This window comes from Cnephaeus nilssonii, assembly GCF_951640355.1.
Source record: "Cnephaeus nilssonii genome assembly, chromosome: 2".
NCBI lineage: Eukaryota > Metazoa > Chordata > Mammalia > Chiroptera > Vespertilionidae > Cnephaeus > Cnephaeus nilssonii.
Genome location: NC_137073.1, coordinates 7,677,856 through 7,690,083, shown reverse-complemented (window position 1 = coordinate 7,690,083; position 12,228 = coordinate 7,677,856). Strand labels below are relative to the sequence as shown.

The window sequence follows — 12,228 nt, the reverse complement described above, 5'->3', positions numbered from 1 at the left end:
TCTCTTTCACATCAAAGTTTCTCTCTCTCCCCCATCCCTTCCTCCCTCCCACTCTCTCTAAAAAGCAATGGGGAAAAATATCCTGGGGTGAGGATTAACTAAAGTAAAAATAAGAATAATAAAATGAAAATCAATAAAAGTTTTAAATAAGTTACAGAATATAATGCACAGCATAGCGAAAACAGTCATGTATATACATGTTGAATCACTATGTTGTACACCTGAAACTTATATAATACTGTATGTTAACTATACTTTAATTTTTAAAAGACAAGTCCATTAGAAAAGAAAAACAAGCGGTTTTCAATCTCATTTTTGAGAAAAGAAATGTAGATTTAAGTACCTGACGCCTTCCCACCTCTCTGACGGACGAGGATCACGAGGCCAGCATGCTAGGGAGAGGACTGGGGAGGCGCCGTCCGGCCCGAGCAGCAGGTCACGGGACAGGGCTGCCTCCCAGGACAGCGGCCCGTCAGCTCACAGCGTGATGCCCCACCCTGCACTGTTCCAGGCCCGCGTCCCAGAGCACTCACTGAAGCCTCCGGCCGCCACGCAGGGACAGCGAAGACCCTGACCTAGAGACAGCTGGCGGGCAAGCACGCACGGCACCTGCAGCCTGCAGGACAGCCTCGGAGACGCAGCACGCATTCGGACAGCAGGTGGCTTAGGAAGTAAGGAGCGTGATTTACTGCATCTCTGCCGAGAGGCGCTGTGCTCATATGTGCACAGAACTTTCCAAGAGCAGACCATCTTGGAAAATACAGAAAACACCGCCAGAAGGTAGTGACGAGCCGTGAGTAGGGTGAGGGTTTTTGTTTGTACTCTGCTCGTTTCTTTTTCTTAATCACGCTTGCATTTTTCCAAACAGCATTTTAAATGCCAACTTTTTAAAGGTATGCACACACAGAAACATGTACAAATACATGAATTAGGTTTCTTAAATATTTTCTGTCATATGCACACACCGTGGGGGGAAAATGCAGGCATTTCCAAAAAGTATAAAAAAAAATAAAACATGACCCATATTCTACTATTCACAACAGCCAACAGGAGCACTGGGCACTGCCTTTCGCCCAGGCTGTGTGTGGGGGTGGGGGAGGGGTGCGTATGTGCACGTTTGACATTTCACGTTTCTGTACATGTGTGTGTTCCTGCCTCAGTATGTGGGGCTAAGGGTCACATCTGAAGTGAGACTGTTTATCCATAAAGGACTTTGGCTGCTTCCTAACTAATGTTCCCAACTAAACAGAAGACATTCAAGGCAGGCGTCCTAATACCAAGTTCCAGAAGAAACCAGCACCCTAACAAGGAGGTGACCTCCAAGCTCGGCTGCGAATGCCACACCACACTCAGGCTCATCTCTGCCCGGTTCGGGCCAGTTATTCCTCTTGTGCTTTTAAAGGGCGTAGCACACACTGCACACGCAGCACCGGCTCGGTCAACGGGCCTGCCTTGGCCTTCGTTTTATGCACAGTATCCTCCAAAACCCTTGGCGAATGTGGACTCCAACTACGTAGCGTTCGAGTGGGAGGACCGCTCAGCCCAGGGCAGACACACCAGAGCTGTCCCCCCCTCACCCCCCTGGTGGGACATGTGCCTGCGAAGGCCCTGGCGACACAAGACGTTCGCCTGCCCCGGAGCCGTGCGACTCCTCCCTGGGCTCCCGGGAGAGCTGCGAGCCCAGAGCCATCACAGGTGCCAGGCCTGGCTCTTCACAACAGCCCTCCTGACAGGAAGCAAGTGGAGACCAGCCCGCGGGGACGGAAAACTAGAACAACCCAGGAGGCATGGGCCAGGTCACGTGGAGACAGCACTTCACGGCTCGGACATACAGACTGGCAAACAAGTCGTGCTTCCCACAGTGAAGAAGGCTGTGCAGAAGCAAGACCAATATGTTTCTCATTATCTTGCAAGAGACCAACAACCATACCAAAGGCAGGAGGAAGCACAAAGTACAGAATAGTGACAGAAACCGAATAGGCTGGCGCCAGCACTGGCCAGAGATGAGCATGGCCACGTGCCCGCAGTGTGTGTTTTTTCAAATATGTTTTCATTGTTATTGTTTTTTAGAGAGAAGGAAGAGGAAAAAAGAGAAACATTGATTGGCTGCCTTCTGCATACCCCCTACTGGGGATCGAGCCCGAAACCTGGGCATGTGCCCTGCCCGGGAATTGAACCATGACCTCCTGGTGCACAGGACAATGCTCAATCCACTGAGCCACACTGGCCGGGCCAGCAGTCGTTTTATAACAGGGAACTGAGACAAAACAAAACACAGGACACCACCACCCACCCACACACCAACAGGAGTAATATACACCCCTGACTACAAGGAGCCTCAGTGTGGTGACAGATAAAGATAAATAGAATCTACTGTTAGGTTTGTAAAAAGCAAGGTGGTTTACAGACACACATGTAATATGAATCTACTGATTAAAAAATACTAACCTACCAGTAAGCACTTCACTTTATAGGAGCAGAGAGAGAGAAAGGGGGCGCCGCATGTGAGCGGCTCTCAGAGGGCCTGGGTGAGAGAAAAGGGCGCCCGCATGTGAGCAGCTCTCAGAGGGCCTGGGTGAGAGAAAGTGGGCGCCTGCATGTGAGCGGCTCTCAGAGGGCCTGGGTGAGAGAAAGGGGGCGCCCGCATGTGAGCGGCTCTCAGAGGGCCTGGGTGAGAGAAAGGGGGCGCCTGCATGTGAGCGGCTCTCAGAGGGCCTGGGTGAGAGAAAGTGGCGCCCGCATGTGAGCGGCTCTCAGAGGGCCTGGGTGCAGAAAGCACGACTTTAAACCTCAGCTGCTTTACATGCTTGAAAACTTTTTAGAACCAGCGTGTATTTGACAGCGAGAGAAAAAGGCCATTTAAAAATCTGAGAGCAGACCTTCCCTCCACTCCAACCACGAGGGCCACGCACAGCGTCCCCCGTGGAGGCAGCCCTGGGAGCTCGGCAGGTGTGACCGCTCGGGGTGGGTGAAGGTCGCCTGTTTGGGCGCAAACCCTATCTCGGCTGAGCTGCTGCGCTCCCGTCGGGGCCGAGTGTTTCCTGTGTGTCAGGCAGCGTGGTTCACAGGCGTCTGCGTTAGAGGACAAGACAGGGTGCCGTACCTGCTGACTTCGGTCCGCGGTAACCTGCTGTACACCTCCATCATGTTCACGGCCGACGCAGTCTCCCACCCGTTCGACAGGAACCGCTCTTTCTGAGCCGTGCGGAGGAGGGAGAGAATGGAGAATGCGGGCACGGTGGTGAATGCGGGCGTCTAAGCACTGAGAACTCCTTACATGCCTCCTCTTTCAAAAGCCCATTCTGGCCCCTACCGTCTTTCTTCTTATTCCCCAAAGTTCTGCACTGAACATGCAGTGCCTATTTCAATGAGGGCGGAGTGGGAGGTATCTCTTCAGCCAAAAAAACCCAAAAACATGTTTAAAAAGATTCAAGTGCACCAACTCTGAACATTTTAAAAAATAACTGTGGAAAACTGGACATGAACTGGGTGTTAGATGCTACGATGGAGTTACTGCCAGTTTCTAAGCTGTAATCATGGTGTCATCATTCCTATTGGTCTAATGGAGATTTATACTGAAGTATTTGGGAGGGAAATTATATACTATCTGGGATTTGCCTTAAAATATTCCAATATCACCACCAATAAAAGTTTGGAGGGAATGAATAGTATTTACAAAATACTAATTATTGAAGCTGGCTGATGGGACACGGCTGTTGGTTTTACTATTCCCTCTACTTTTCTGTTGCTTGAAAAATGCATAATAAAAAGTTAAATAACAGGGTGCGGGAAATATGCATTTGATACCAACAGGGGAAGCAGGCTGGACTGCACCAGCGTGAGAACTGGTGCGGCACCGGCCTGGCCCGCGGGCGGGCGCTCCTCCTGCCAGGCTGGCCCAGGTGTGAGAGGACCCCCCCTCTGCTGACCTGGGACTCTAAGGACTTGCAGGGTTCCACCCCCGCCAGGTCACACTGTCGTCTCCGCAGGTTTTCGATCATGATCTGCCCAAACCGGTCATCCATGTTCACCTGGGGAGGGAAGAGCAGCCAGGTGTCGCCATTAGGGTGTTCTCTCACACACGCAAAATACAACAGCACCCCACTTCCCACGGTGAGGACTGAGGTCTGCTGGTACCCAGTTCAGGCCACGCAGTCTGCGCAGTGCTGATGGGGGCATGGACCGGCGGCCCCTGGAGGCAGCTGGACCCCGAGAACCCGCCCGGGCCCAGCCTCTCCTGCAGGTGCACCTGGCCGTGTGTGCGGAGGTGCCAGGGCGTCTGCTGCAGCGCTGCAGACCGGGGCGTCGGAGCGCTAAACGCATCGCCCGGGCTCAGTAAATTCTGCATGTTCTACCCGATGGGATCCCACAGAGCCGGGGAAGCAGGAGAGACACACACATCCACTATGGGATGATCTCTAAGCTCTAAGAACTCCTAAAAAAAAAGGGCCAGGGGAAGGTCTACTGTATTCTCCCATCTGCCTTTAAGGAAAAAAATATCTCTACATTTACATATGCATAGAAAAATTCTGGAATCTGGCAACGTTGCTTCCCAGGTGAGAGGGCTGAGGTCGGGGGCAGGAGAGACTTACCTTTCCTTGTCTGCCCTTCTGTACTATTCGATATATTTCTATTCTGCACATAGTGTTACTTTTGGATAAAAAAACTTATGTAAAAAACTTAATTAAGCCCTAGCCAGTGGTCGGCAAACTCATTAGTCAACAGAGCCAAATATCAACAGTACAACGATTGAAATTTCTTTTGAGAGCCGAAAAACAACTTCTGCACATGGACCACGAAGTTTCAATCGCACTGTACGTGCGCGCCCGCATGTGGTATTTTGTGGAAGAGCCACACTCAAGGGGCCAAAGAGCTACATGTGGCTCACGAGCCACGATTTGCCAACCACTGCCCTCGCCGGTTTGGCTCAGTGGATAGAGCGTCGGCCTGCGGAGCAAAGGGCATGTACCTCGGTTGCAGGCTCCTCTTTGGCTCGGACCCTGATTGGGGCATGTGTGGGAGGCAACCAATCGATGTGTTTCTCTCACATTGATATTTCTCTCTGTCTTTCCCTCTCTCGTCCACTCTCTCTAAAAATCAATGGAAAAATATTCTCAGGTGAGAATTAAAAAAACACACAACCACACACAATACTATCTGTTGTACTACAGGCACTTACAAAAAGTTAAAAAAATAATTAAATTCTGTCTGTGCACAAATGCCACAAGACATCGTATATTATCGTATGTATGCACTGTTCCTTGGTCAGATACAAAGCAGCAAAGATTCACCATAACAGGTCAGGTGGCCAGTGCTTTCTCCTGTGCTGCATGTGCACGGCTTACGTGGCACTAGGCGTCAGATGGCACATGTTCATTCGGGAGGGAGGGCGTTTGTCACACACATTCCCTCGCTGCACTGCCCGAGTGTGAGTCCCGGCCTGACATCTGACCGCTGGGAGACTCTGACCAAGCTGCCTACCCGCTGTGCTTCAGTCCCCTCACCTGTAAAACCACGAGGACAAGTACCTTCCCTGTGGGTTGCTGTGATTAAATAAGTTGACATGTGTGAAACTCACAGCATAGCATTCGCCATTATCATCATTATTGTAGTTGTCATCGTCCACGTGGTTTTGTCATTTTAAACTAGTTAGGAACTAATTAAAGTAAGGCATGTGAGCATTAATACACATGAGGATGCGGGCGATTCTGTATTTGTGATAAAATTACTGAGTTAAGTTGTGGGGGGATCGGAACCGGTTTGGGGACAGTGTGGACAACATATTGGGCACTGGCCCATTCCCAGGCCTGCTCCAAAGTGACAGGTCTCTGGCCTACACTCGCTGAACCGCCCCTCCGGGGCAGCTGGACAGAGGAGCACACCGGTGAAGCCAGGTGAATGAAGCAGCAGACAGCCGAGATGTGGGGAACACAGGAGAGCAGACTCATTTTCCCCAGGAATGGCCCCCTGAACGCAGCAGGCTCCCTGGAATTATTCACCGCAGAAGAGAGAAGGCCGAGGAGGCCAGCTGCACGACGCCCACTGGCCAGACTGAGTCTGAGGACCGCCCCCAGGCACAGAGGGAGGAAGAAATCAACCCACCAGGACCCTCCTACACAGGAGCCAGGACTGGGTGGGCGGGACGAGGAGCCCAGGTCTAGCCCTGGTCTGCCCATAAGCACGTGACCGTGGGCAAGACTTGCACTGCTCTCATCTGCCATAAGTGTAAAATAAAAAATAAGATAGACAACAAAATCAATACAACTAAACAAAACTAAAATAAACATAACATCAGCAAGCATGGCCTCGGTGCTTCCCATGTGCAGATCTCATGAATGCTCACAAGCCCGAGGTGGCATCTTCTCTCTTTATGAACAGAGAACAGGGGCTCAGAGGGCCACTAACCGCCAGCACTGCCTTCACAGCCGGGGGTGCTGTAAACAACACGATGAAGTCGGGCTTTATCATCCTCATTTTTCATTTGAGGACACGGGCACAGAGAGGTTATGTAAGGCATCCTGGCCACACAGCTACGCAGTCACCTCCAGAGCGGGGATTCCCAACCCCAAGCAATTCTGCCTCAGGTCTCACAGCCGTAAGATCCAGGGCCAGCTTTGGACCCAAGCTGGACAATCCCAGAGCTCTGAAACAACCCAGGCGGCAAACCTGCAGCCAGAGGACCAGACTCAGTGAACTTAGAAATCAGGAAATGTTACATTAAAATCCTGCGTTTCTGCCCGGCTGGCGTGGCTCAGTGGTTGAGTGTCAATCTATGATCCAGGTCACAGTTTGATTCCCGGTCAGGGCACACACCCGGGTTGTGGGCTCGATCCCCAGTAGCGGGTGTGCAGGAGGCAGCCGATCAATGATTCTCTCTCATCATTGATGTTTCTATCTCTTTCTCTCTCTCTCTCTCCCTTCATCTCTGAAATCAATCTATAATAATAAAAGGGTAATATGCTAATTAGACCATTAGACTGAACATCCTTCCGGCCGTTCCGGATGAAGCCAGGGCTGGAGTGAAGTAGCTCGGGTCCTGGGTGCCGGTGAGAAGCCGCTGCCGGCAGCTGGGGAAGGAAAGCCTACTCTTGCACGAATTTTCATGCATCGGGCCTCTAGTAAAAATATATTTTAAAAAACTCTGCTTTCTAACTTCTGAAAAGCTGAGAGCTCTGGCAACCGGAGGCTCACAGGCCACACAGTGTGACTGGCTGGGACTGCAGAGGGCCGCTCTCGGGAGCTGGAGCAGGGTGACCAGGCCCCCTAGTCCCCACCCTCCACAGCACTCATCTGCCAACTTCCTCCCCTTGCACCCTGTGCCCACCTCTGAGGGCAATGAGTTTGCCACCCCTACAGGGCAACTAATTAATGTAAGGCATGTGAGCATTAATACACATGAGGATGCAGGTGATTCTGTATTTGTGATAAAATTACTGAGTTAAGTTGGGCAGGCAACCAAAACTCCATCCAGGGCTCCGCCTGGATAGGACAGTGAATACAGTGATCAAATAGGAACTCCAGAACCTTCCATAAGGGCCAAGACAGCAGTTCCAAAAGCTCCGGCTAAACGTTTGGAGGTGAAGGGCTCGGAGCAGCGGACCTGCGGGCACTGACTAATAGCGGAGAGGTCAGCGGGGGCGGAAGGAAAAGGAAGAGCAGAAGCAGGTACGGTGCTCCGAGGGAGAGCACCCTGGCTCCGGGCCGGATGCAGATTTCCTGTCCTTCCTCTTACCTGTTCGTAGCTGATGAACATGGCGGTCTCAAAACTGTTGGCTGCCCACTTGATTAGGTTTGCAGACTGCTCCGGAGTCATGTAGACCAGCACACACTCGGTCACCAGGAGTGTCGGCAACCTTGGGAGGAAAGAGCAGGCACGTGTTCACCGGCTGGCACTCTGGCTGGGCACGTGCCGCAGTTCTGGCAGGGCAGCCCCCAGCAGCTCGCTGCAAGCACATGGCCACTCAGCACAGCCACATGTGGCACCACCACGTCTGAGACATACCGCACACAGGTGAGCCGCGAGGGCGGTGTGTCTGGCTTGTGAAGAGTTGAATGGCTGCGGACTCTCCCCGCCCCGCCCCGCCCCGCATGGCGGCAATACCAAACTGCAGGTCCCGCCACTGAAGAGGAGGAGGTCATTTCCTCCCCCGGAGTCTGGGTCAATCTGCAGCATGCTTAGGCCAACGAACAGAAGCAAACAAGAAGCACTTCTCTCTTGCTGCACTCGGCAACCTAAAACCACTGTGCGCATGGACCCAAGCTCTCTGGCCGTAGCGGGGGAGGCCCCTGGGTGAATGAGGCAGCCCAGTGACAGGAGTCAGCCCCCAGCTGACCTGCTGTGTACACACGCACACACGCACACACACGCACGCACACGCACACGCATGTGACCCCAAAGGATATTAGCTAAGCCTGGCCTCCCGGCAGAACCACCCAGCTAGGCCCAGCCCAAACTGTCAACTCAGAATCCTGAGCAACTAAACAATGAGCTGTTTGAAACCTCTGAGTTTGGAAGGATTTGTTACACATGAAGAGCTGACTGATAGATGCAGAAATACTGACATTCATTTAACGGAAGCTAGTTCTTTTTATATAAGCTTATACCATGAAGAATTTAAAACAACATGATCAGTTGTGGGAACCCTAATCAGAATATGCTGGATGTTCAAGACCACTTTGCCATACGCATGTGCAAAGGCAACGACACGGCAGTTTACTGTACGCACTGGGCTGGCGTGCCTTCCTATGACCCAAACACTGATGTCACTATTTGGCGAGCAGCCTCTTTTGTCTAAGCTGGTAGAAAGATTGTCACTGACCAGCCGGTGCGCGGCTGCTTGGTGGGGCTACTTTGCAGATCTGTTTTGCCTGATGGGTCCGTTAGCAATGGCTACTTAGTCTGCAATAAAGTCTCCTATGTGCCTACGACCGCTCATACCGTCTTCCAGTACCCGGCGTCCCCGGGGGACAGCCCCTCGCAGAGAAGGAGCTGTGCTCTGACATCAGTCCTCCAGAAATTACCTTCTACTTAGCATCCATCCTCACTAACCGCACCCAAGTACCGAACGAATTAGGAAAAGCATTAAACTGCTAGGGAAATACCTAAAGCCTTAATTTTTGAAAGGGAACACTGACTCAAAGAGGTTTTTAAGCAAACAGAGAAAACCCCCCTCCTATTCAACAACAGGGAGCGGTCCGACGGGAACCCAGCGTGAGAGTCCTCGGTGTGGACAGGCTGCAGGCTTCCCAGGGCCGGCTCTCACGTCCACTGCCGACCTTCACTCACTAACCTGCCCGGGGGAACCAGTCGTGTCCTTGAACGTCTACACTCACCTCTGCCAGGAGAGCGCACTACATCTTGCAATCTGTGCGGCATATAAACACTCCCCAGCGGGAAGAAAGAACAGGTGGGTCTGGACTCCTAACGACGGCCTGGCGGGTGACTCCAGGCCAAATAGGCAAACAGAAACTTCCAGACGCAGAGCCGGCAGCCAGCACCGCATAAATGAAAGGTGTGTTGGGAAGACCCAGCTTTGACTCCCGACACTTCCCTCCCCTCAGTCACCGGCAGTTCACCTGTATTTGTTCCTGTTCTTACTCCTTCCTCCCCTCAGAAGAATGGGAGCCTTCCTTTCCCGCAAGGACGGTTAGCCTTGGTCCATGCTCTGCAGCCCCCTTTCCTCTCTAGCAGTGATCCCCCTAGTTGCTACTTTATTTCACCATTTGCCATTGATTTTTGCCTTCAATTTCTTCTTTAAAATAACATTCCCCTGACTGGCAGTGTGTCGCAATGGTTGAGCGTTGACCTAGGAACCAAAAGGTCCCAGTTGGATTCCCTGTCAGGACACATGCCAGGTTGTGGGCTGGGTCCCCAGTAGGGGGCGTGCAGGAGGCAGCCCATCAATAATTCTCTCATCACTGATGTTTCTCTCTCTCTCTCTCTCTCTCTCTCCCTCTCTCTGAAATCAATAAAAACGTATTTTAAAAAATAGCATTCCCTTGACCTTCCCTTTCCCTCAAGCCTCGCCCTGAGCTACTCTCCTCCAGGAGCCTGCAGACATGCCTCCCCGCCCGCAGCTCTCACCCAGCCTGCCCGCGGCAGCAGCCTGTGCGAGTCACACCTCGCGCCTCCTCTGGGCCCCACGGCCCTCACTCTCCACAACTGGTGAACCCTTCAGCTTCACTTTAAAATACTTCTGTGAGGTATACATGTAACCATGAAAATATAGTATGGGGAGGCTCTGATTTGACACACACACATATTACTCTGCAACTTGATAATTTTATTTACTCAGTATTATGTTTTTGAGCTCTCTCCATGTTGACCTGGGTCATGCATTGTATAGGTTATTCATCCATTTCCCTCCTAATGGACATTTAAGTTGTGTTCCGTTTTCTGCTATTAAAAACAGTGCCTATGCCCTGGCCGATTTGGCTCAGTGGTTAGAGCGTCAGCCCTCGGACCGAAGGGTTGTGGGTTCGATTCCCGGTCAAGGACAAGTACCTCAGTTGTAGGCTCCATCTCTGGCCCCGTCAGGGTGAGAACTGGAGGCAACCAATCAATGTGTCTCTCTCACATCGATGTTTCTCTCTCTCTGCCCGCCTCACTCCCCTCTCTTCCACTCTAAAAAAAAAAAAAAATCAATGGAAAAATATCCTGGGTGAGGATTAAAAAATAATAAATAAAAACGGTGGCTGCAGTGAACACCCACCTGTGCATATGTGCAGGGACACAGCTGGTGTGTCACAGGGTGCGATCTCACCAGGTACCTCCGACTCTCCTCACCCTGGTCCTACTGAGCTCACATCCACCAGCGCTCTGAACCATTCCTTTTACCCCATCACCTTGCCAACACTTAACACTGCCAGGCTCTTACATTTTTGGCAACTTGATGGGAGCAAAATGGAATTTCATCTGATTCCTAGTGTGGTTCCCCTGCCCTTGTCCTCGGATATTCTTTACTTTCTTCTCTGAGCTGCCTTGTCTTTTTTTCTTCCCATTTGTCTATGGGACTTTTTTTTTTTTTACAGTAGCTGTTTTTTAAATATTCTCGATGCTAATCCTCTTTGTGTGTTGCAATTATATGCTTCTATGCATACCAAACTTTGTTTATATTGCACATAAGCATTTTACAAAAGCAATACAGGTTATTCTGATGTGAAACAGACTTGAGAAACAGTGCTTCTAAAATGTTCACAAAATTACTCAAGGTAGCGAGCGATGAACTGAAACGGGGCCTGGGTATCCCCCTGCACTGCCAACTGGCCTTCTCTCATGTTAGCATGAGACCACACATGTAAGAGGTTAAAAAAAATCTCACTGTGTATTCATGTTACATTTCTTTAATTTCTCTTCCAGTGTGGCTAAATCTCGAAGATCTGCTCCAATAATGGCATATCTCTTTGAATCCAACATGTGTCCATCTGCAAATACAAGAGAAGATCATTTCAACAGAAATAAATCAAGAAGAGGTTGTTCATTCCAATGGATAGGGCTTCCTCAAAACTAAAGTTATTGTTTTCCTCTATTATAAAAATACATGCTCATTATTTGTAAAAATCAGATAAGAGGAGGGTGAAAATTAATTGATATTACATTTCCCAAAACAGCTATTAGTGTTTTGGTGTATAATGTTCCAGCCTTTTTTCCCATGTGCTAAACTCATAGACACACACAAAATCTCTTTCTCTCTCTCTCTCTCTCTCTCTCTCTCTCTCTCGCTCTACACACACACACACACACACAGAGAGAGAGAGAGAGAGAGAGAGAGAGAGAGAGAGAGAGAGAGAGAGAAAATGGGGCCACTCCATATTTGTTTAAAAAATGCTTTTCCTGCTTCACGGTGCTTTCATGACATTCCGCTGAGTGGATAAAACAATCCCTCGCGACCAGACGTGGCATTCCCAGGTGGTCTCTGCCTTGGGCCCTGCAATGCGCACCCCTGTGCACACATCAGGAAGCACCGCCTCATTATTTCTTTAACATGCAGAGTAACCTGCGTTGTGATACATACACAGGGATGCTCACCGCAGGGTCTAGGACAGAGCTGGTGTGGCAGGGCACACACTCACTCGCACTGAGTAGCAAATACATCCTGGAGACCCGATGCACACGGTGCCCACTGGCGACGCTGCACTCTAGTCCTCAAAGCTGCTAAGGAACTGGATCTTCATTACGCCGCCCACCAAAAGGAAACGGTAACGTGGCATGATAGAGGCACTAATTAT

At 50.7% G+C, this 12,228-nt stretch overlaps 1 protein-coding gene across 1 annotated transcript in view; it reads right to left on the bottom strand.

The window, feature by feature from the left end:
* The window catches only part of LCMT1 (leucine carboxyl methyltransferase 1), a 44,858-nt gene that overhangs the window by 4,165 nt on the left and 28,465 nt on the right, over positions 1 to 12,228 (bottom strand). Inside the window, exons 6-9 of the mRNA XM_079791962.1 lie at positions 11,322 to 11,424; positions 7,733 to 7,853; positions 3,930 to 4,031; positions 3,104 to 3,195 (exon numbers count right to left, since the gene is read on the bottom strand). Of these exons, the coding sequence (XP_079648088.1) occupies positions 3,104 to 3,195; positions 3,930 to 4,031; positions 7,733 to 7,853; positions 11,322 to 11,424 (418 nt within the window). The remainder of the gene's footprint in view (positions 1 to 3,103; positions 3,196 to 3,929; positions 4,032 to 7,732; positions 7,854 to 11,321; positions 11,425 to 12,228) is intronic.